At 41.5% G+C, this 25,368-nt stretch overlaps 1 protein-coding gene across 1 annotated transcript in view; it reads left to right on the top strand.

Annotated features, from left to right (window-relative positions):
* The window catches only part of ATP8B4 (ATPase phospholipid transporting 8B4 (putative)), a 95,922-nt gene extending 74,219 nt beyond the window's left edge, over positions 1-21,703 (top strand). The window contains exons 20-27 of the mRNA XM_063142650.1: positions 1,034-1,175; positions 3,697-3,880; positions 7,476-7,699; positions 10,992-11,075; positions 12,884-13,129; positions 16,620-16,758; positions 19,553-19,683; positions 21,492-21,703. Coding sequence (XP_062998720.1) covers positions 1,034-1,175; positions 3,697-3,880; positions 7,476-7,699; positions 10,992-11,075; positions 12,884-13,129; positions 16,620-16,758; positions 19,553-19,683; positions 21,492-21,671 — 1,330 coding nt within the window. The 3' untranslated portion in view covers positions 21,672-21,703. The remainder of the gene's footprint in view (positions 1-1,033; positions 1,176-3,696; positions 3,881-7,475; positions 7,700-10,991; positions 11,076-12,883; positions 13,130-16,619; positions 16,759-19,552; positions 19,684-21,491) is intronic.
* The last annotated feature ends 3,665 nt before the right edge of the window (positions 21,704-25,368 follow it).

Here is a 25,368-nt window from a genome sequence, read left to right as displayed (position 1 = left end):
GGCCAACCAAATGCCCCAGTAGGAACTCCACAAGGAGGACAAGATGATATGAACTTGGCTGTTGTTCGGAGGCTGTAACTAACCAATTAGATCAGGTTCTCATCTTTTTCTTGGGATATGCCTTGAGAAAAATGCTAGTGGAGTGCATAGCACTGATACTGTCCCTAATTAGCACTCCACTTCTGCGTTGAAATAAGTGAGTTCCTGGTTAAAGAGGAACTCTGTTTGTCATGATTTGCGGCAGTGTGGCAAGAGACATTGTGTATCTTTTCTACACGAAGCATTTATTATGTGTTCATCATTCCCATTCCCTACTCGCAGTTCTTCATGGCTCTTTAGATGACATCATCACTCTCTAGTTTCACTTCTGTTCTTAAAGGGAAATGTGGTATTGTTTCTGAAAACAAAAGAAAACACCCTTTCCCACTTGTGTATTTGTGCAATTTGATTACACCACAATGCTACTTAGAGGTTATGTAGTGGAACTGCAGGAAAGGAAACACTCTTCATCTAGTACTTGGATCTCAATTCCATGATGAACCCAAAAGTAAATACAGCTGATTAACAGCCTTGTGTAGAAAGGGTTGTTATAAATGTGAGGTCTATGAGTAATTAGCACAACCTATTGTTTGACCTGGTTTGCTCATGAGAAAATCCACTGGCAAGGGTGGGCTTCCAACTGCCGCTTGCTTGGAACAAAACTCTTCCCACTTAGCAGATCTGTTCACATAGAGCTCGTCTACTCTTCAGGGGCTTTGAGCTTGACTAGCATCCTGCAAAAGTATATCTGAGCATGGAAGGAAATGATGCACCCGGGCAGAACCATGTTTGCTCTTTCTGCCATCACAGTTCCTAGTACTGAAGAAACAAGCCATTTTAAAACCGAACAAAGGCTTGTCTCTTCTGCTGTGAGAGCTGTTGCGGGGAAAAACATCAAGCGAAGCTCTTGCTTTGTTGATGTTTCTCTCCTGAATATGGATGTCTCTTTATCAAGACCCAGCCCCTCTCTCATAGATGCATTTTATATTTTTAGGAAGATAAAAGATCATATGTTTGGATTAAGCAGGGACATTCCCGGTGGACATGCTTATGATGAAAAACTCCAAGACTCAGGACAGCACTTTGAAGAAGCCGTCACCAGTGATTTTGCATTAGTAATAAATGGACATAGCCTTGTGAGTGAATTGTTTCTGGATTCCCCCCCTTTCCTTCCCACTGCTAATAATCATGTGGCTTTGGTGTTCTAACCATGACAGAATTCTCTCCAAACTCAAAACTATTTCACAAGAAAGCTAAACACAAAGACAGAGGATCAATTAGAAACAACATCTTAACTTTTGGATAGCTTTGGAATGGAAATCAAATTAGTAACTTGGTGCAGTCTCCCCCCCCCCCCCCAACTGTATTAATTAGAAATTGACCACTGGTATTGTTTAAGTATTTGTATGGGGGGAATATCATAAGTCATTGCCAATTACTTAAAGAAGCAGCAAGTCAGAGGCGAGAGGGCGTCATAGCGAATATATTCCTCATGTCTGCTATTTGAGAGCACAGGCTGACCTGAAAGTCATTACTGTACCAAATTAATGTCATTAAGATACCTCAAGTGGTTTCTCTAAATATCAGCTTTTACAGGGATACCAAAACACTTGGCTTTGATTAAGAAACCTGGTTCTTGTCATAACAGAAAAAAAAAATCTTACTTTTATAGCCGTTCTTGTATGCTGGGAAGCTTCCAAATCTTGGAAACAAGTATGAGAAACACTCTTCTGAATTTCTAAGGCCATAAAAAGGCTCTGGTTGAACTTTGAATGTAGTTTGTTGTGTAAGTGCAAAATAAACTTGCTACAGGCACTTTGATCTTCATTTTGGTGGGTTTCCCCTTTCCCTTTACATTTGCAAGAGGAATGTGTCTCTGAGCATGGTTTAATAGCAGAAGAAGGTGGCACACCCCAAGGAGGGAAGATTACAAAGGTGCTGGTGGGGTGGGAGGAAGGACAAATGTAATTCATATTTCTCAAATGTCCTGCAAATACACACATTCAGAGCAGTATTCTTTTTTTAGGCAACTTGTCTTTATGGCCATGGGAAAAGACCAATTGTTCTCTCAGTTAGCCTGGTGATACCTTTAAATGGTGCCTGTGGCAGGTTTTTGAGGGCCTTTGGGTAAGACACCCACAATGGCCCCCTTCCCACAGTGAGTCTACCTTCCCACCACAATTGTCACTAGCTGCTATTGCACTTCATCCTCTTTCTCATCTTTGAATCATAAAATTGTAGAGTTGGAAGGGGCCTAAAAGGCCATGAAGTCCAACCCTCTGCTCAATGCAGGAATCCACCATAAAGCCTACCTGACAGATGGTTGTCCAGCTGCCTCTTGAAGGCCTCTAGCGTGGGAGTGCCCACAACCTCCCTAGGTCATTGGTTCCATTGTTGTACTGCTCTAACAGTCATGACATTTTTCCTGATGTCCAGCCAGAATATTGTGAGCAGGCTGGAAGCCAGTGGCATCTACTGCTCCTCTTTCTCACCTGTAACATTGTCTAGGTCAGATGAACAAGCAGATTTCAGTGGAGAGGAGCAAGTCCAGGAGGATTTTGTCCTTTGGCCCCTGGTGGGGTGTGGATCCTTGGCAGGTGCCCAACCATGCCTACCCTTGACACTAGACTCGGCCTTACAGCAGACATTTGGTGGATCTTTGTAGTAAGGCTATTGCCAGCCAGATTGAGGATAGATTGATGCTAGATTTGTGATTGAATCTCCTGATTTATTAAAAACACACACCTCCCATGCCATTTTCCTGATCTAAATCGCCACCTCACCTGCTATAAGCCTGCAGATGGGGAGAGGTGATACAGGTATAGCATTCAATGAATAATGGAGCCTCTTTTTAAAGCATGGCCAGTTATACATGACCAAAACAGAGGAAACACATTTGCAAAAAAAAAAAAAAAAAAAAAAGGGGGGGGGGGCGGGGGCGAGAGGACATGAATTTGTGTAAAATTTGTGTGTGCTTCTTTATATGTATAGATGCAAATTTAGAAATAGTTACTATCATTTAAATAGAAATGCATCTAATCATAGTTGGGAAGACAGTGACCAGGTGATACATAGGCCTGCTCAGTCTGCTGTCCAGGTCCTAACTCTTGATGGACAACCTCAAGTCCTGGTTGTCTCTTCTTCTTCATCTTCATCATCATAAAATATTCCTTTATCTTTAAAGCAAACTTGGACCAGACAACTCTTCAAACAGAGGATGCCTTTAAATGGCTGGTGGGGGGAGGCTGGGAGTTACTAGGACTTTTTCTGTCTAAACATCCATAGGGTTGTGTTCTAAATTACTGCAATGTTTTGAGAGTGTCATATTGGAAAAATGCCCATGTTCTGTGCTAAATGTTCTCAGCTCTGAATTGCCTTTGTTTCGTCCTTGGATTTCACTGTACAAGGACCCCATATTTCTCACCAGAAACGGCTAGTAAAAGAGACACGTGATGTTTTCCCGATACTCTGTGAGTAGCAATCAGGGACTAGGACCAGAAGCAGGGAAATATTTTGTGCCGTGGTTTCACATCACACTCCCGCCCGCCCCCTAGACATACCACAAGGATATGTGGGTGATATGTTAGATATAATATCTAGTAATTGTGTGACAAAACTCATAAGGCCCTTGAGATGTTTGCCCCTTTCTATCTGCAGGTTCATTCCCTTGAGGCTGATCTGGAAGATGATTTTGTGGCAGTTGCTTGTGCCTGTAAAACCGTGATCTGTTGCTGGGTCACTCCCTTGCAGAAATCCCAGATGGTGGAGCTGATTAAGAAGCACAGGAAAGCCATTACTTTGGCCATAGGAGATGGGGCTAATGATATTGGAATGATCAAAAGTAAGCGGATATTTTGTATGCTGGCCCTATGAAAGGAATGATAAGAAAATTTGGCTACATGTCATCATGATACACCTCTGAAGCCTAGTTTCTTGTGAGCCCCTAACCCTGGAAAATTCCCACCTGCTTTGCTTTCGATCATATGCACAGCACGACTTGATGGATATGTCCCCATGAATTCCTGCTAGGATTGGCTTCCTAGCAAATGCATTTAGGGTTGGAGAGGATGTTATGGACTGACAGCCAGGTTCTATGGTGTCCATGGTAATGAAGAATGCAGTGATGCATTTTTGTAGTTGCTAGAATTGCCATCGAAATGTTGCTTCAAATGGATTATGAAATGTGTGGATTTTGATAAGAATGATAACAATTTTGTAGAGGTTTGTGTGTGTGTGTTGGCTTTCCCACATGTTGACCCTTTCACACAAATATAGGTTCCAACCAGCCAGTCACAGGGTAGATTTATAGGATATCCTTGGGCTCATTTTCCATCCATGATTACTTTTCGGTTGATACAGAGTGAATGTGTCATAGCTGATTCAGGAAAGAGGAATGTGGTAAAGCTATCTTGGGACTGTATTGCTTCAGAAAGAAAGTGGTGGGCAATGGTATGTTTGAATTCTCCTTTCTGTGGTGGTGAAGAAGATGATGATGAAGAAGAAGCCTCCTGTATGTAGTTAGTTCCTCCAGGAGAAGGCTCTTCTTCAGCTCTTATCATTGAAGTCCAATATGTCCAATTTTGGCCGTGATCTACCCAAGACATCTTAATTATGTCATTTCCTCAAGATAAGAGAAAATATGACATTTTAATGGTATTTCACTGTGAAGGACTTACTGGGGAAGAGGTTTTGAGCATTAGATACATGGCCCACAGATGGGGTAAACCATATCTCTAAATCAAACTTCCCTAACCTAGACCAGATCTACGCTAAGCAGTATATAACACTTTGAAAGTGGTTTGAAAACATTAAATAGAATGTGTCATCGGCCACAACAGTTGTCAGCGCACTGGTGTCCTCCAGATATGTTGGACTACAACTTCCATCATCCTGGCCAGGGGCAATGGGAGTGGTAGTCCAACACATCTGGAGGGGGCACAGAATGGGAATGGCTATTCTAAATAAATAAAATCAAGATGGTTTTACTCAGATCTAAAAACAACCAATTTCTCAATGGTACTGTATATGGCATGCATGCATAAGGATCCAGTTTTTTTTAATTGCTTGTTTATTTCTAAAAAATGTATATTCCCAACATTTCTACCCAAAAAAGCACCTCCACCCCAAGGCAGCTTAAAACAAAATTAAAAAAATAAAGCCATTAAGAACAATAGAAATAAGTGTCATTAATAGAAGTAAGTACTAATAAAAGTTGAATACCATTAAAAACAACAACTGTGAACCACCCAGAGAGCTCTGACTATGGGGCGGTATAGAAATGCACTAAATGAATGAAATAAAAAATAATGTAAAAATAAGATTCAATAGAAAAGCATAGAACTAGCTTAGTTCTCTAGAAGAGCATTTTTACCCATTTCCAAAAGGACGGAAAAGATCAGGGCAACTAAGCCTCCTTTGGGAAAGAGTTCTGTAATCTTTGGATGACCATCCGAAAGTCACTAATTCTTGTTCAATCTCTGGTCACAGCAGCAAGGTAAGAGGAATGGGACAGATCATCCTCTGTCTGATACCTTGGAAGATCATCTGTGGCTACTAGTTATGTGGCTGTATACTATCTCCAATAATCCAATACCAGTTGCTAGGGTTCACGGGTAGGTGGGTGCTACTGCTGTCCTGTTTCTGGGTTTCCAAGTGGGATCAGAATGCTGGACCAAGTAGACCTTTGGTCTGATCCAGGACAGCTCTTCTCCTATCCTCATGAAGACCTACCACTAGACAGAGCAGACTATACTGGGCCAAACCAAACATACCACAAACCAAACATACCACAAGGCAGCTTCATATTTTTATTTGCTAGAAATACTGCTGTTTTTAGAAAGCATTCTCTGAAATCTCAGTTTCAGGGGAGATTCAAATGGAGAGGTTGCCACCAAATGATCTTCTTTCCTCCTTTCTTCTTTCTTGTACTAGTAGTGAATGACCATTTGAAGGCTCTGTCATGTTACAAACCTATGCAAGAGGTTCTTTAAGAGCCTTGGATTGTAGCTGCACATTGTAAAGATTATTTTTTTATGGGTGTTGGCCAAGCATTCCCAAAATGGCATTGCCTCTTGAGCATCGTTTCATTATAAGCAGGCCATCCAAATTAAGGATTAGAACTCTGATGGTTGAAGCATTCTTAAGTATAATTAGATGGTGGTACCATGGGAAGTATATTGATTATAAAGTAATCCCCAATTTGCAGCACTGCCAATGCTAGCGAAGTATGTTTTGATCTCTTGCTAAAGGAATGGATGGAGAGACATGGGTTGCATCATAAGACTTTTGTTCTAAAAAATCCTCCCTGTTCAATTTCCATCCTCATCAAGGAGATGAGCGAGGCACTGACTGGGGATGGTGGGGCTAAGCGTGTCATCAGTCAGTGGGAAATTGGGTTTCTCTACTGTTGCTCCCCCCTTTGCTTCTGTCCCAAAATACTTCCTGTTTCTTTACATGGGGAAGGAAGAAGTAAACACTGATCACATGGCCCATTCAGTTTGCATTTTTTATCCCACTGCTTCTCCTGCACACAGCAGGAAATGGCAGCATGTTTCACTACAGCTGAAAAGGGCAGATTTTCTGGGTCTTTTTTGCGATGGAAAAATGGGCAGAAGGGGCAGGAGACATGTGGAAGGCAGATGGCGTCATCAAAAGGACCCGCGAAAAGAGTGAGTGACCAGAACCAAGTGTGCAATAAAACACTCGTCTGATAATGTTCTAAGTCAGGCCACCCATCTGCCTTCGGGAAGCTCTCTGAAGGGTTCACAAAAATTTAAACTATAACATATAAAATATGGAAGTTTAAAACTGCAATATAAAACCACAATATAAAAGTACAACCGGAATAAAACCAAGCATCAATGCAGAGATTTAAAATACCGATTTAAAACAGCAGAGCAAAAAGATTGCTATGGTAAAGGGCTAAAATACTGGGAAAAATAAAAGGAGTACAACGTAGGTATCTGGTGAACCTCTCTAGGGAGCTCATTCCACAGCCAGTGTGCCACAGCAGAAATGGCCCTCTTCCTGGTAGCCACTTGCATCACTTCCTTGGGCAGGGACTCACGGAGAATTTTGGGGGTGTTTTATTATAATTGTGAACCGCCCAGAGAGCTTCGGCTATTGGGCGGTATAAAAATGTAATAAATAAATAAATAAATAAATATAAATGATAATATTTCTGCTTTCGAAGATGCGGGTCAGGGGGTTGCCTCTCCATTTAACAGAAAATAGGGGCAAAACATTTCCCAGTTTATCAAAAACCTCAGCACAGATCTGCCTTTGGGGTTTGGGGGTGGATGTGCCGAATGCATGATTGGCCTAGGGGACCCAGTCCCTGGCACCCAGGGCCTCACCTGAGTGCTGGTTGTTTAACTTTTCATATCTTTTACCTGTTGGTGTGACTACTCATTTCCCCTTTGATGGATTGCTTGCAGGTGCCCACATAGGTGTTGGCATCCGTGGCAAAGAAGGCAGCCAAGCTATTTTGAACAGCGATTACTCTTTTGCACAGTTCAGATACCTTCAGAGGCTCTTGCTTGTTCATGGCAGATGGTCCTACTTTCGAATGTGCAAGTTCTTGTGTTATTTCTTCTACAAAAACGTTGCCTTCACTCTGGTGCACTTCTGGTTTGGTTTCTTCTGCGGCTTTTCAGCCCAGGTAGGGATGTCTTGGCATTTAGTTTTACAAGCCAGAAAACAAAATGTCTTCTGTGTATTTAATTATATGACTGTTTCTTAAGCCTGTTTGTTCTTAGGAGATGAAAGAAAATGAACGCCCTGAATTGTGCAGCCCAGATGCTTAAGTAAAACTCGTATAATATTGCTTTAATAATGTTAAGAGAAATATTTCTGTTCTATGCCCAGGCTGTAACCCTGTACACACATACCTGGGAGTAAGCCCATGTTGATTCAGTGGGGCTTACTTCTGAATAGACATATGTAGGATTGTGCTGCTAATAATCTTTTTTTTTTTTAATCTGCCAAAGTCGAAGGGATTTTATCTGTTGAAATGTGCATTTTATCAAGAGTTTGTGTAGTCAGATCTCTGTGGTCAGAACTGTCAAATCCTCTCCCCGCCACAAAAAATCAGCAGAGGTAGGTATGAGTTCCTTTAAGGAGCCCCTCACATCTTGATCTTGTTGCTTTTCATAAGACTTAACACATTTTTATTTGTTATATTTATATCCTATTTTTCTTCCAAGGAGCCCAAACCATTGTACATGATCCTCCTCTTTCCATTCTCACATCAACCCTTTTAGACTGGGGTCACTGACAGGCCCAAAGTCACCCAGTCAGCTTCATGGCTGAGTTGGGACTAGAGCCTGGGTCTCCCAAGTCCCAGTCCAACACTCTAACCACTGCACCACATGACCTCACAAGGCTTCTTTGCTGGTCTGGCTAATTACACTCTAGCTCCCTCTTTGACCAAAGCTGGTGGTGGCAAACAGGCTGCATGGGTCAAACCTAGCTCACCAGAACTTTTCCCTAGAAATCATTCCAACTTTCCAAATGACCACAGCTTAACCATAGCTTCCCATTACTGAACTGGGATCTATCGTTTATAGCTGAGATGGGCATCTTGTGGCCCTCCAGATGTTTTACAAACCAGAACTCACCAATTGTATACCCTGGCTTGGGTTGATGGGAACAGCAGTCACATCTGGAGGGCCACAAGTTAATGGCTTCCAAACAGGCCAGGATACAAATGTCAACATGGCTATATATTCTGGCCAATAGTTTAGAAGACATTAACCATAGTTTTCTGGTTTGACATAATGGGAAGCTATGGGTAACTATACTTCTTGGCTCATTTCTCTGTTCGTGCAAAGGGAGGAGCAAAATAGCTCTGTGTCGGTGCCTAAAATTTGCACATATCTCAGCTTATTAAGCTGAAGTCTTGATCATCCAAACGTGACCATTGTCACACAGGGTTGTAAGGAAAAGCTCTCTTAATAAAATGTGTAAGCAATTATCCTGCCCATGAATATACTTTTGTTTCTTTCTTTCTTTTTCTATTTCTCTCTTTTTCTTTTCTTTTTTGCTTGAGTGCCAAACCATATAAAAACCCACGGTGAAAAGCCTTTTTGAAAATAGCCTGTGAGTGCTTGTCTGTCCTCAAAGGTTTTGATAACCTTGTAGATTCTGATTATCTGTGAAACAGTTATCTAACCCACCCAGTGCTATTCCCCAGAGTCCTCTGCTAATGTAGTGGCTGGCTAATGTTTCAGTAGGAAAACTTGCTGTTCAGCTCTGCGCATTTCTCCAGTGCATTTTTGCTAATTGTCTAAACGAGAAACAGATGAGCTGGGCACCTCCTATTTATACTGTAATGCTGTTTCTGAAGACAGTGTGTGTTCATAAATCCCATTATGGCTTTAGGAATGTAAAGATATAAGTAACTATGACTTTTACAAGATGGATTCTTAGGAGGTCTGTTTCACAGAATGCGATGTTTAAGTAGGGAATATCATCAATTGTTAGCCGAGTGACTTTATCAACGGGGCTCCCTGCTTACGTAGGTGCTGAGAAGAATGAAGCATAGATCTACGTTGATCTCTGTGAAAGAACTTTTCAGGTTAATAAAGCCTGGCTTACATCAAGGTCCAGTTCAGGTTTTCATGCTTCATGAAGAACTGCAATCGTATGGGCTCATTTGCCTCGCCCCCCCGCCCCCCGCCTGTGAAGCTGATCTATTTCTGTCACATTTATTTGAATGTAACATCTCTGACAACTCTGTCTGTTCCTGAAAAGAATGGAGGTCTAAACCTAGAGATGGACTGAATTGCTTGGGCTGGCCACACCTGCACTGTATGTTGTATAGCTGTTGTTGTTATTAAATTCGTTTCTATACCGCCCCATAGCCTAATTCATAAAAATAACAAAATGCAACATAAAAAATGGTCTAAAATGTTTAGCATAGAAAAATTAAAACAATGTAAACAGCTGGAAGAAATTTAAATAATGTTTTTTTCCTAATAGACCTGTTCTAAAACAGCAGACATAGATGCCTCATCATATACCATTAAATGCTTGGGAGTAGGGGGTGGTCTTTACCTGGCGCCGAAAAGATGACAGTGTCAATGCCAGGTGGGCCCCAGTGGGGAGCTCATTCCATAGTTAAAAGTTTCTCAACAGCCTGAACCACTTTGGCTGCCCATTCAAGCCAAGCATCAGTTTTCTAAGGACATCAGAGAAGCTGTGTGCTATCCGAGAAGTGTGGCTAGGGGCAACCTATAATGTCAACCTGCAAGGATGCTGGTGGCATCTCTTCAACTGTTTGCAACCAGCTGCGATCTTAGTGTTGCCCTTAGCAAATTCTGTCATGCTTCAACTGGTCGTGGGTGAACCTCTTGGATCATGCAAAGCAGCCACTAAAGATGCAGTATAATCCATTTGTTACTTCCTCCCCACATCATCTTTGTGAGTACTTGACTTGGTGCCACAAAAAAAATGGAAACTTCAGATTGGTTGCCAAAGAGCTACAACGTTTGAAATGCCTTACCTCTGACCCATTTGTTGGTTTTTTTGCCCTTGTGGTGGTGAGAATGATCATGCACAAGACTTGATTGAAAGATCTCCCCAGAATAAAAATCTTATATTGAGAGAGTATATTTGCAGCTTTCTCAACCAAACGCCACATAGAACAACCGAGCATCATGTGGTCTCGATTCTCTTTTCAGGACAAATGCAAATGTGTAGCAAAAAAATAAATAAAAGAATATTTTAATTATTTGCCCTCACTACAGCTTCTGTTCCTCTCCATCTTAAGCTTTTAAAGGCTCAAAATGCTGGTGTGATGCTATCTGTTTCACCGAAAGAAAACAGTTTCAAGGTGTTGTTCTGCAGAGAAAAATACTGTTATGAGAAAACAAAGATTTTAAATGTTGCAATAGAAAGCAATCAACAGGATAATTATGTTTGTTAACTCACTGTTTGTGTTATCTTTGCAGACCGTTTATGAACAGTGGTTTGTCACCCTCTTCAACATTGTATATACTTCACTGCCTGTACTAGCTATGGGACTGTTTGATCAGGTATGCATTTGGTCTATTCCAGATTAGCTGGTGTCTAGAACAAGATCCATCGAAAAACATCCCCAGCCAGGACTCCGTAGCAATCTCCCCAAAGGAAGAAGGAGCCAGACTTGATTTGGATCAGGAGTCAAAACTCAAGTGTTATGACCCAAGATTATTTATTTTTATTTATTTATTTTAGCATTTTTATCCTGCCCTTTAGCCAAAAAGTCTCTCAAGGCGGCTTACAAAAATATTTCTTAAAAGCTAAAAAAATGGCACAAAAGGAAAGGGGATGGGGAGGGAGGAGGAAAAAAAAAAGCAAATTCAGGCACTAGATTTTTACTTGCAAAGTTCAGCAGTGACGGTAGCAGGAGGGAGGGGTTTTTCAGCTGGACCTGGACCCAAGCACGATGGAGAAGTACCTGGCTGCTGCTTCCTCCCCCACCTAACCATAAGATTATGCCTAACCTTCATGGGTGAAACCATAACCCAAGTTGAGGAAGACTTTGGCATTTGGTAGCGTATGGTATATTTTAAATCAGATCATGGGGTATTGTTTGGATGTGTGTGTGTGCTCTGTAAATAACTTTGTAACGAAACTGTTTTTATATTATGCATAATACTATATTTTTAAGGTTTTTAATATTTGTAAATCGCTTAGAGAGCTTGGGCTATTGGACAGTATAAAAAAGCAATGCATAAATGAATGATTTAGTATGTAGCCAATTTGTTAGAGCTATATGAAAGATGATGTGGCCCAAAGGAACAGAAGATCCATGGCGCATAGCAATTGAAAGCCCAACTGGATGAGATCTTCCCTCATAGATCTACATAGCACAACCAGTTTTTCCTATTATTATTATTATTATTATTATTATTATTATTATTATTATTATTATTTTATTTATATAGCGCGATCAAGTTTTCATGGTGCTGTACAGAACAAAATAAAACAAAATACAAAACACCCTGCCATATGGCTTACATTCTAAAATCACAGTAACAAACAAACAGGGAGGGGAAAGGCCAACCAGCATGGGGGTCACAATCTCTTGGCATCTCGTCTCTATCCTTGGGTACCATCATCCCTGATGTGAGGAGTACTACTGGTGCAGTCAGGGTCCAGGAAGGTTGAGATGGGCTGGGTCAGTTTTTTCCCCCGCAGAGGCAGAAAAAGATCAACGAGTGCAGAGGCACATTACATGGTTGAAAGGCAGGCTGGTGGTCAGGTACAGGCTTGGCACATCACGGGACTCTGTGTTGTACTTGGTCTAAATTGCTCAGAATGAGAAGCAAAAGTAATATAGAGCCAGGCAGCCTCCTACCATTTCCTCAAGTCACTTGGTCTTGTCTAGCTATCGACCAGGAACTCACAAGCAGGACATGAGTGCAACAGCACCCTCCCATCATGTTCCCTAGAAACTGGTGTACATAGACTTACTGCCTTTGATACTGGAGGTAGCACATAGCCATCAGGACTAGTAGCCATTGATAGCCTTCTCCAGGAATTTATCTAACCCCCCTTTAAAGCCATCCAAGTTGGTGGCCATTACTACATCTTGCGGTAGCAAATTCCACAGTTTAACAATTACTGTGTGAAGAAATGCTTCTTTTTTTCTATCCTGAATTTCCCACTAATCAATATCATGGGATTACCCCGTTGGGTTCTAGTATTTTGAGAGAGGGCCATACCTAATGTGAACAACTGTTGCCTATCAGATAGCCCCATTTTAGGCTGAATGGGACAATACATTGGAAGTCACATACATTGGAAATGAACACAGATGTCACTGGAGTTGAAACTCAAGTGAATGCATATTTTGTAGGATGTGGATGAACAGAACTGCCTCAATTTTCCAAAGCTGTACGAACCTGGGCAGTTAAACCTCCTGTTCAACAAGCACAGATTTTTCATCTGCATAGCACATGGAATCTACACTTCGGTTGTTCTTTTCTTCATTCCCTATGGTGCATTTTACGATGCAGCTGGAGAAGATGGGAACCATATTGCTGACTACCAGTCTTTTGCAGTCACCATTGCAACATCTTTGATCATAGTAGTCAGTGTTCAGGTAATAATAGCATTTTGTTTGTACGTGGCCCTAATCTGGTTTTTAAAAGCATCTTATTCCCACTGTAGCCCATTTTAACTAGGGATGAAGAAACACTCCTGGCCCCTGGCTGCCAAAGTAGAATGCAAGATATTAAGATCAGAATATACAATTGATATCCTCTAATGAAGTTCTGTACTCTCATAATGCACAAACCTAACAAAATGTCCTTTATTATGACTGCTGAAGTTTGTATGAGGAGAGGCACGGATTCCTAGAAGGTGCTGTGAATCTCTAATCTTGTTAAGGACCTTCTTGGCTTTGTACACAGAGACATTTGTGTCTTCTATGCTTCTTAGTGGAGCCCAACCTACCTCCATGATGGAGAGCAAACAGAAATGGCTCTGGTTTTGAAGAGGCCTTCATTTGGTGGAACCCCTCTGGTGGCAGTGGCAGTGGGTAGTTGTTCTTAATTTCCCACAATGTCCTAGATTGATGCTACATCTGTAGGGTTGCCATACGTCCCGGTAAACTGGGAATGTCCCGGTTTCCAAGCATTTCCAAAATGTCCCAGCCAGTCAGTCAAGAATCCCGGATTCCAGTTCCAGCCGGCTGGAGAAATTCCAACCTCCAAAATGGTGCCTTGAGCCTGCTCAGTGGAGTGTAAGTCTCTATACTGAAGTCTCCCCTAGCTTTTGAGAACTAGTGGAGAAATGTAATTTAGTGTCATTTTTCCTGTTTGTTTGCTTAAACTGTTATTTGCCTATTATTTGTTTGCAGATGCTTAAGTACTTTAGGTTGCAATCCTATGCACAGTTACCTGGGAATAAGTCCTATTTAACTTAATAGGATTTGTTTCTGAGTAGACACACATAGGATTGCAGTGTTAGATAACTAAAGCTTAGATAGCTTTCTTCCTTTCCCTAGACCTTTACATATTGCTCAGTTTTTTTAAAAAAATCCTACTCCCCTCCCCCCCCCAAATTGTACCGGTTTTGTGGATTCAGAATATGGCAACCCTATATATCTGGGGCTTTGTGGAAATTAAAATGGTGGCTTGTAGACCCAGCTACCTGAGGTGTGTATGTGTGTGCAGAAGAACAGGTCCAATGGGCCCTTTCCAAGTAATAGGGCCCTAGCAGCTGCTCATGGGTGCCAGGTGCTAATTCCAGGCCTCTGCCTGAAGACAAATCTGTCCACATTCCCTTACAATTGTCTCTGTATTTGGGGCCTTCACTGTAGCTTTGACAAACATCCAAGGGAGAGCTTATAAATAATTGTTATGCCAGTATGGCGAGCCAGTGTAGTTTTGTGGCTTGAGTGTTGGACTGGGACTCAGAGGACCTGGGTTCCTGTCTCCACTTGGCCATGAAGCTCACTGGTGACTTTGGGACAGTCACTGACTTTCAGCCCAGCCTATCTCATAGGGTTGTTGTGAGGATAAAAAGAGGACCATGAGTTCCTTGCAAGAGGGAAAAAAATGTGATATAAAAGTAATAAATAAATAAATGCCAGCAAGACTGAAAACTCATTGTTGAAATTTAAACATATAGGGTCTGATTACTCATTTTTATGAACAAAGAAGAGCCCTGCTAGACCAAGGGTCCATCTAGTCCATATACTGCTTCATATTCCTACTGTCAGTGGTTGATCAGATACCTTCAGAAAGCCCACAAATAGGACATGAAGACAACATCCCTCTTCCACAGCTATTCCCAGGAGCCCGTCTACACTTGTCTAGATGAAACGTAACAAGTTGGCAGAGATGACGTCAGCAGTCACGTGATGCTGTTGTTGTTACGTTTCTTCTGACTTTTAAAACCGTTCCACTTTCTGTTAAAATCGTTTTAAAACTAACAATGTGCCCCAACCTTTCGTTGTATTCAATGCCGTCTTTCAAAGTCATGTCTTGTGACCATGGTCTTTGCTTCCTGATTAGGACGTGAGGGCTTTTCTAGGGGAGGGAGAGCTGGCACAACGCGACAAGGGGGAGGGGGAGAGGGAGGGAGGGCGGTGAAAGAGGGGACAGAGGCTTAATTTTTTTAAAAAACCGCTTATCTTTTGGGGCGCACGTGGCCCCTTTAAGACGCTGCAGGGCTTCCCTCGTCCCTGCGCGTCGCCCCGCCTCCCTGCCGGCTTATCCCGGCAGGTCTAGCTCAGGTCCACCGGAAGAAGGAGGTTTACTTCAGAGCTAATGAAGAACGTTCTAAAGAAGAGTGTGCCCGGGTAAAACAATAGAAGAAAAGGTATTTCGATTGACTGGGCTCAAGTTGCATTTTGTAACGTAGCAAGGGAGGACGCAACAATGCACTTAAACAACGGTGTAATGAATAGTGTAGATCCTGCCCAGGACACTGCATCAGAATATGGAGGTTCATTTTAGCTATTCAATTTAGACATATTCTCTATGAATATGTCTAATCCTCTTTTAAAGTCATCTAAGCCAGCGACCATACCGCATCTTGTAGTAGTGTGTTCCATATGCTCTATTTTATTTTACTCTTATTTTTAATGTTATATATGCTGCTTTGGTGTCCAAAGGCCTCTTAAGCATCACAAAGTTATTATATAAAAACAATTCAAGGAACAACTTCCAAGCAAGAGTCATACAAAAGATTGCCACCACCCCAGCAGCCAAATATAATCAATTATAGTGGGGTGCCATAATTAATCCAAAGCAAAAAACTGACAATGGACTGGTAAATCACGATGATTGGTTATCCTTTTCTTTAGATATAAAGCAGATGTATTGCACTAGCCATTATGAATCAAGAATGATTAAATAAATAGAAGAGGTTAAGTTAGAATTGTTCAAAAATGGATTGTCATAACAATTCCTATAAGTGATATACAGATTGTTAGACATATATAACATGTGTATGCATTTAAGGATTAGGTGCTGAAAACGTTGCTTGTGATGTTTTTGTTTTAATGAAGTCATATATTTAATTGTAAAACAGTAGCTTACTTCATTTTTAATGTCCTAGAACTATGGCAGATATTAAGTTTCACTTTCTCTCTCTCTCTCTCTCTCTCTCTCTCTCTCTCTCATTTGAAAAATTCTACTAAACATTGCTAAGTAAGATTTTGGGTGATATCAAGAAGGCCTAATTATTGGCTGTACTACTTCAGAATGCAGGTAAAGGTTTCTATGAGTGAATGCTTCTCCATCCAAAAAATAAAATAAAATTCTCTACATATAGACAACTAATATGTCTGGGAGAAAACTAGATTAGAAGAACTTTCTCTCTGACATCTAGTAGAAGCATTCAATCATACGAGCCCTCACCTGCAGTCTAAAATCATATAGCCAAGAGACACATTTACTACCTCAGTGACCAGGTAGATCTTCAGATATTTGGGACCAACTCCTGGAAGCCCTTGCCAGCATGGCCAATAGTCAGGAATGCTGGGAGTTGAAAACCAAAACATTTGAAGGTCTACTTTCTGCCCACCCCAGATTTAAAGCGCTATTACCACCAGGCTTCAATATGTATTATTTCTTTTACAGGTTGCCTTGGATACCAGTTACTGGACACACATCAATCATTTCTTCATCTGGGGTAGCATCGCTGTGTATTTCGCAATCTTATTTATGATGCATAGTAATAGCATGTTTTATTTCTTTCCAAACCACTTCCCTTTTGTAGGTGAGTCTTTTACTAAGTACACTGTTGCTTATGTCACCTTTCCATTGGCTAACAAGAATGATGACTTCTCTAGGGCAAATATAGAGTACTAACAATACTTAAAGCAACAGAAACAATGAGGATAAAGTCTTATGTCTCTGCAAATATTTATTTATCACATTTATAAGGTATGGCACCTTTCTTCTAGAGAAACCCTATAAAGCTACTTGTACTGAATGAGTATACCCGCCCCCCCCGCCATTGGCCAGCCAATAAATTTTATGGCTATGTAAATTTAAGCCCTGGTCCAAATCCAATATGTTTGTCCATCCGTTCTCCCTCAACCTATCCAGAGATATGGTAGAATATTGTAGAATAATTAACGTATGTTTATCCACTCTTTGAATGGGATGAGCGATCAGAATGATAGAGCCACTTTCCCTAACGTAGTGCTCTCCAGATGTTTTTGCCTTCAGCTCCCATCAACACCTTCCAGCATGGCTAATGGTCTGAAATGTTGGGAGTTGAAGTCCAAGACATCTGGAGGACACCAGGTTGGAGAAGGCTGATCTATCATATGGATAGTTCAGCCTATTCCAAGGACTTGGGGTAGATAAACGTACGTGCAAATTGTCCTACCATAACCCTGGACGCTGAGCGCCAGTTTAAATGAAACTGTCTGCAGGCTTGTATTTTGGCATATCGTCAGATAAGAAATTTCCAGCGTTGATGGGTACGCACTGAGGAGGCTTCTCTGGGGGTTCCTGATGGACTGGATCCCTGTAATATTGCATACAGTGTGGTCAAGAAAGCGTACTATGGGAGGATGTCATTCATGCAAAAGCCTTCTTGCATAAGTCACTGCCAGGAATTGTTAAGCCCCCAGATGGACTCTTCAAAGGTTAGAGGATGACTCCCTTGTTTCACAAAAAGTAGTTTTGGTAGCCAGGAGCAAGCAACAGGAAGCAAAGATGCCTTATTAAAAAGAAAGAAAAATACCAAAGGTTGCCTGGAGCGCGAGGAGCTTGTCATGCCATTTGAAGCCTGGAGATAAACAAGTTTATGTCACTAAAAACAGCTGGGGCCTGTTGGGGATACCTGTCATTATCTGAACCTTGGACCAGGCTTCCTTAAACAACTTCCAACCCTGCTTTGCTTATGTGTTCTGAATTTCCACTCACCCTTTGATCACTGGAAGGGCTAGAAAATGTGTTATCCACCACTTCCCAAGACAAATATAAACAGTTTGAGAAGTCCAAACAGTTGTCCAAACAGCTCTATTTCCATTGTGTGCAGGGACAAAGGATCATTGCTGAGCACTGTGGTGGGCTCAGTTCTGTCTAGCTGGGAGGCGGCTACCAAGGTAAAGCCAAGGCCAAGGTGCGGCAGGGCAAGGACAGAGAGATGGGAGTGAGGGGCAATAGAGGCATAGGTAGACACAAAGGTGAGTGCAATCACTCCCAGAGAACACACCAGCAAGATCTCCCTTATGGGTCATTCCAGTGAACAAGCCTGACCTGGAAGCTTTCTATAGTGGCCAGGCAGTCCCACTATAGTAGAAGGAGACTGTAACTCAATGGGGGTGGAGCACATGATTTGTACGCAGAGGTCCCTGGTTCAATTCCCACTATCTCCAATTAGAATGGTCAAGTAGCAGGTCAGAGAGAACAGGAGCTCTGATGCTGATGAGGAAGGTCTTCACTGGAGAAGGGGAACTCTCCAGGAGAGAGATGGGGGCCAGATAAAGAAACACACAAGACTGATTTTTATATAGATATGCCCCAAGGCAGACTGAGGCAGCAAATGCTGAGGGGCAGGGAGCAGACAAAGTTGTGCATGTCACATGGCCTGCTGTGCACCCCCTAAGCTAGTTGGCTGTCTTCAGAAGCAGAAGAGGACGCTGTCCTGTCACCCTTGTTGATGTATGATTGAACAGCCAGCCTAGTCAGCTTTTGTACATGGGATGGGGGGAGGGAGAGACACCATCTTGTCCTCCTCCTGTCTTGTGCCAGCTTTGCTTTGTTCACGAATCTGAGTAATCTGGAGCACTACAGGTTACCTTATTCCTGTCCTCTGTCGTGAGGCACATAAGTCTGGATTGAGGCAGGGCATTGGTATAGGCAGCTTTAGAGTCCCTTCAACTTTGTGTTTCTAGTATTCTTCCGGCATATCTATATTATAAATTTCTACCATGTTTAACAGCTGTTCTCTAACCCTGGGAATGATCCTTCTGTGAGGGAGGCAGTGGTATTCTATGAGAGAATTCTCAGCACAGTAATCAAACTACAAATTCCTTGATGGGAGCTATGAAAGCTAACTGGCAAATACTATCTATCTATCTATCTATCTATCTATCTATCTATCTATCTATATATGGGGCGTATGTGTTTCTTCACAAGTTTTAAGACACACATACAGAGAGTGAAAATCTGGCTGTTCCTACAGAACTGGAACTGAGAGTGAGTAATTATGAGCAATCTGATGAGGAAACAGACGCACATCATTTTTTCCTATCCTGTGCGTTTCTCAATGCCAGCACTAAATCTATATCATCCTCTGGACTATGTGTGGTATTTTGTATGGTGTTGGATTTTTAGATGTTGCCAAAGAATGTTGTTCTTTTATTTGTTTGTTTGTTTGTTTGCCTGCCTTTTTTTAAAAAAAGTAAGCATTCTGTATGGCTAGAAAAAACCAGCACTTTTGAAGTAGAAACATATGTTAACCCAAATAATTAAAGATAACTTTGCTTGTCTTACAACTGCAAGCTATCATCATTCACCTGGTATTCCTATATCTCTCTCCTGTGTTAATATAGGAAATGCTTGGAGCTCTCTGGGCCAGATAAATGTTTGGCTTGTCATCCTCTTGACTACTGTGATTTCGGTCATGCCTGTGATAACGTTCCATTTTATCAAGCTGGATTTAAACCCAACACTGAGTGATCAGGTATGCCTGAACCTTATAACACAATGATATTTTATTTTTTTTAAAAAAGAAGAATGTTAATCCTTTATATGTACACGGTTTCAACCATTCCAAGTTGGGAACAGAATGGTGGAACAGACAGGCCTTTGCTGATGATGCTGTAGGATAACCATTTGATTTGGCAAACTGTAGTATGATCTCAAAGAAAAAGTCATCCGTTTTGTGGGCTTGACCATGCTGATGGCTGGGGTTCTCTGCTTTGATGCAAGGGGTTGTATTCAGTATCAGTCCAACTTAAGTCTCATTCATTTCCATGGGTCTACACTAAGCAGGACTACCGCTGAACACAATCCCAAAGTGCTAGCATAAGAGCACAACAAATATGAGATTTATCTCTCTCGCCCTGCCACTATGCCCAGACCAGTGTGCACCACAGCTGTGTCACTGAAAAACAAGGACATTTTTGGTATGACGCTTGCTTAGTGTGCAGTCCAGGTAGTGAGTCTTGAAAAGCAAATTCAAGGCTCCCTTTCTTCTGGCTTCCTATACTTCCTACCATGTAGGAAGAGAGCTTTGGCTATTGGGCGGTATAGAAATGCAATAAATAAATAAATAAATACAATTTCTTTAAACTTGTTTTGGACTGGGCAGCTCTTCAAGTACAGGGCCCTGTCAAATAAATGGCCGTTTTCTGACAGCGCTTCCACTAGAGGACTATTTTCTGTAAAATATCAAAACAATTTTGCACAATCAACAATAAAAATCCCAGGATCCATTAAAAAACTTTTCATTTGCTGTCAAATACCTGGGACTAGTGGAAAGTCGTAACCTGGCATTGGAAAGGTGACAATGTTGGTGCCAGGTGGATCTCACTGGGGAGTATGTTCCATAATCGGGAAGCCACTACTGAGAAGGCAGTCTCCTTTGATGGCAGTCTTCTCCAAACCTTCTTCAGAGGAGGCAGTGAGTAGGGTCTTCGATGAAGATCATTGTGTATTGGTAGGTTCATACCGGGAGAGGCGCTCCATCAAGTAGGTTCATACCAGGAGAGACGCTCCATCAGTCCTGAGCCATACAAGGCTTTATAGGTCAAAACCAGCTCCTTGAATTGGGCTCAGAAAAGGACAGGCAGCCAGTGCAACCTGGCATAATCGAAATTATGTTTTCAGACCTTCTGGTCCCCACTATTAATCTGGCTGCTGCATTTTGCACAAGCTACAGCTTCTGAACTATCTTCAAAGGCAGCCCCATGTACAGCACATTGTTGTAATCTAAATTGGAGGTTACTAGAACATAGACAGCTGAAGCCAGCCTACTAACAGTAGTAGCAAAAAAATAAATAGAAATCAAGGGATTGTGATCTGTCAAAAGTGTGGCTAAAATCAGAAGTCTTCTGCTTTTGAGGCCTTTGAATACTGTATTTCTTCGATTGTAAGACACCATCGATTGTAAGACGCACACTAATTTCAGTACCACCAACAGAAAAAAAGCTTTGATTCTAAGAAGAATAATTGCACCCGGGATTCTAAGACGCACCCTGTTTTTAGAGATGTTTATATGGGGGGAAATGCGTCTTAGAATTGAAGAAATACAGTAGCTCTCTCTAGGCCTCCTGTCAAACAGCAAGGTGCAATCTTTTAGGCATGACTTACAGTCCTACAATATGACCACAATTTGCAAATCACTGGAACCTGAGTTAGTGCTTGGTGTTTCCCTCTGCCAAGTCACAAAGGATTTATTAATATAATTCAGATCTGAAAACTACCCAGAGTTTACAACATAAAAATAATCTCCCATATCAATGTAAACCTTTTCCCCTCCTCCCTAAGGTACGGATCTTGCACAGGGCTAGAAAGAAGCAGAGGCCAATTCAGATGCATTTGCGTCAAATGCACAGAGGGAGCTCGCGGAGATCGGCTTACGCTTTTGCTCATCAAGAGGGCTATGGCGAACTCATAACATCTGGAAAGAATATGCGTGTCAATAATTTGCATCCAGTATTGGGATAGGAAAAGCTATGCAGAATAGCTGAATTGAGAACATGCGTCAAGAAACATCAGAGACTGTGAACAGCTTCAGCTAATAAAGGACTGTAAGACACTGAATCAATAAGTATGTGGAAGAAAAGAGTTTGTGTTGTGACTTTGACTGTACTACAAACGATAGTATTTTCAGAGATGAAGGTGGTATGAGAAAGGCACCATTATCGATGGTATGTCCACTGATCTCATTAAAGCTTCCAATCAGCAGATATTACAAGTTTTCATTTTGCTTCAATAACTAGTAAAGCCTGTTTGTCCTCGGTATATATCAGGGATGGAATTCTAAGTCAAAAGCTAGATGATAGCATGTAATATTCTTCCCTTGCCACTAAAGGATGCCTTCTTCATCAAAGTGGATAGACTTGCAATTCAGAAATGTAACCAAACACAGGACATCTTTCAGTATTAAGTATCTAGGCCAAGCAGCAAGCCAAACAAACATATGATCCCAAAATCTGAAGCATTCTGAATTTGGCCCTTACTTTTCTGAAGATTTCTATAGTTTTCTGTTAATCAAACACAAGAGGTAGGTTTGATACTGACACCCAAAGATAAAGATAATGTCTGTTATTGGGAAAGTCAGTTCCTTTTTTTACTTGACTGAGTTTCGTGGTGTGTACGACTTGATATTCGCTTTTGAGCAGAGCTGTGGGCTTTCCCTCGAACGCTGGAAACTTTTTTTCCGCATTTCACATTTACACATTTTTTTCACAATTTGTGCAAATTTCTGAGCAATTTGCACCATAGTATACACAAAATTCGACTGTAATCTGTACAAATTTGACTGCAATTCATGCAAATTGCTTAGAAATTTGCACAAATTGCAGAACCTGCAAAGAAATCTGCAAAATACCAGGAAAATCTGTGAACTTCCTGCCAGACTCAAACTCTGCATGTTAGTTGCAAACCTGCTTACTGCCTATAAAGAATTTGTACATATTGTTCTATTTCAGTCATACTCAATATTATTTTCTACAAATATAGTATTTATATTTTACAAGCTTTTGACCTTAATTTTGTGGCTTTCACACCATGTTATAAGGACTTCTGGAGTTCCATACAAACTTAGCAAGGGTCCTTCAGTAAGAATGTGCAACCACAGGGGAGTCATTGGATGTCTTCTAGGAATATAGGAAGCTACTTAATGCCAAGTGAGATCATTGGGCGCTATCCAGCTGTTGTCATTCTGTTAGTGCAAATGATGTTGCATTAGTGGAAACTAAGTTTTGAACTATGCACAAGAGGAGAACGATGCTATCCAGGTGCTCACAGAAGATGGACAAGGGTTCTTTATCTTTAAATGGGACTTGAACAGGACAGCTCTTCAAACAGAGGATGCCTTCAAGTAGAGATCAGACTCTGAGGTTTCTTCAAGCAGAGGACTGTTCTTTGCAAAAGAGGACACATGGCTACCCTAATTGTGGGTGTACTCTAGATACTGGAGGTAGTATTTAGCTACCAGGTTTAGTAGCCATTGATAGCCTTTTCCTCCAAGAATCTGTCTGATCCTCTTTTTAAAGCCATCCAAATTGATGGCCATCACGATACCTTGGGGAAGTGAATTCCATTGTTTAACCCAGCACTGTTTCCTTTTAACTGTCCTGCAGTTCCCACCAATCAGTTCTCCCTCTCTCTCCCCCATCTTTCCTTCTTTCCTTCCCCACCAGATGCAAAAGCAGCAGCACCACATTCTCCCCTCACCCCCACCTTTGCTGAAGCTTAAGTGGACCTTTTCAAAATAGCCTCTAGGGACCACGTCACACCTGATGGTTGCCTGGCACAAAGCTATCCCTGTGCATGAAAAAACATACCTTGTCACTTTTGAAGTGTTGTGTGTTTATTTTTCTGCAAATACGTCAACGAGGACGCCAATGCACTTGGGTGCTCCCTGATCTGTGCGCTTCACGGCCAAGTAAACACTTCAGAAATGACAGTCTATATTTGTTGTTGTATTTTTCCTTGCGCTGATATTATCTCCTTGTAGGAAAAACTTCATGTGTGAAGCAGGCCTAACGTATGCCAGAATGCCCAAGGTATTGGATTGATTGCAATGAGCAATAGCACTGGCTTGTTTTGCAATTCTTACATGTCCTGTAAATATGCAGTTAATCCTGTACAGAATTATACCCTCCTGAGTTCAATGGGATTTACTCAGAATTATACCCTCCTGAGTTCAATGGGATTTACTTCCAGGTAAGTGAAAATAGGATTGCAGTTTAAGTTTAAAGACTCACGTCCCTTGGTCAGTGCTTTACATTTAAAATATGAGATACTGGTTCCTGGGTTCTCCGACGTGGTGTCCACAGACACTTTCCCTACCATTGCCACACTCCTGGAGCTTTCTGATTTTTAGTCTATTTCTTAAGGCTTATTAAAATTATTATTTTTAAAATGTAACTGGGAGGCTGGTATGTTGCAATGTTAAGTGCTGCTCTCCAGAGCCATCTTTTTTGTGTGTTGAAAGCAGCATTCTTTTGTTTTGGAATTCACATCCCATCTCTGCCTTGACTTAGGTACTATTAGCTTTACCAGTTTGCATTCTGGTTTTGTGACTGGCTATGCCTCCCCCACCCCTGGCAGGAATTTTGTGACTGGCTATGCCTCCCCCACCCCAGCCCATGGAAGCCATTTTGTAAGAGCACCCACGACCATCTCTCAAACTTTCAAATGTGCCCAGCAACTCAAAAATGTGTGGGACCCCTGAATCCAAATTGGAAGCTCTGTCTCTTACTCCCAGATATAGGGAAGCGGCCTGTGACTACAGTACTTAGTTGCGGGGAGGGGAACACACACACAAAATAATGCTACAGGAAATTATGTTTAAGTGAGGAATCCTGGCTTGTTAGCTCACTTGTGTTAAGGGAGGAGCAATGCTGAGTGCGTGCTACTCATACACATCCTGGTTTGTTAACCCAGGATTTTTGGCTCAGAGTTAAATGTGAACTAGTTTAGTGAGTGACAGCCAAGCATTTACTTCAGATTTGGCACTCAATGTGATTACCCCCACCGTCTTTCAAAACCCGGTGTGGCCACAACCGCTGTCATAAGTGAAAGCCTCACTTCGCAGACTTCTCCTTCTCAAACTTCGTGATTATAGTTTTGATGTTTACCAGTTATCACTTTAAAAACGCAGTTGACATTTCTACAGGATTTGTGTGTGTGTGTGTGTGTGTGTGTGTGTTTAAAAAACCCAGATGTTTCAGCTTCTTGGAAGCATTTTTCATCCAAACTCCTTTTGGGGATATATATATATATATATATATATATATATATATATATATATATATTTGCTCCTTTTTAAGATTTAAAAGAAGAGGACCCTCTTCCATTTCAACTTCCAAGGATGAACGGACTGCCAATAATCCATCCATAGCTTGCCAGTCTATGTACTGACTGGTGCTAAGATCCTCTCTAAATTCAAGCATAAAGAAGACAGGACTGTGTTATTTCTCTACCAATAAGGGAGTCAAAAATACTCTAGCATTCGTGTTCTTATTATCCCATGCAGATTATAATCAAAGATTCTCCTGGACCTTTGAAGTCTGGTTAAGCTTTGTGCTCTAGTGATACTGTTGTCCATATTTTCCAGACACATAAATAATCTTGCCACTTAAATAACTCTTGTAAGACTGCATCTGGGTAGAATTCATAGGGCTAGTGCTTA

The sequence above is a fragment of the Elgaria multicarinata genome, chromosome 16, assembly GCF_023053635.1.
Source record: "Elgaria multicarinata webbii isolate HBS135686 ecotype San Diego chromosome 16, rElgMul1.1.pri, whole genome shotgun sequence".
NCBI lineage: Eukaryota > Metazoa > Chordata > Lepidosauria > Squamata > Anguidae > Elgaria > Elgaria multicarinata.
Note: the sequence above shows the minus strand (reverse complement) of the source record. Positions and strands in the feature narration are given on the sequence as shown.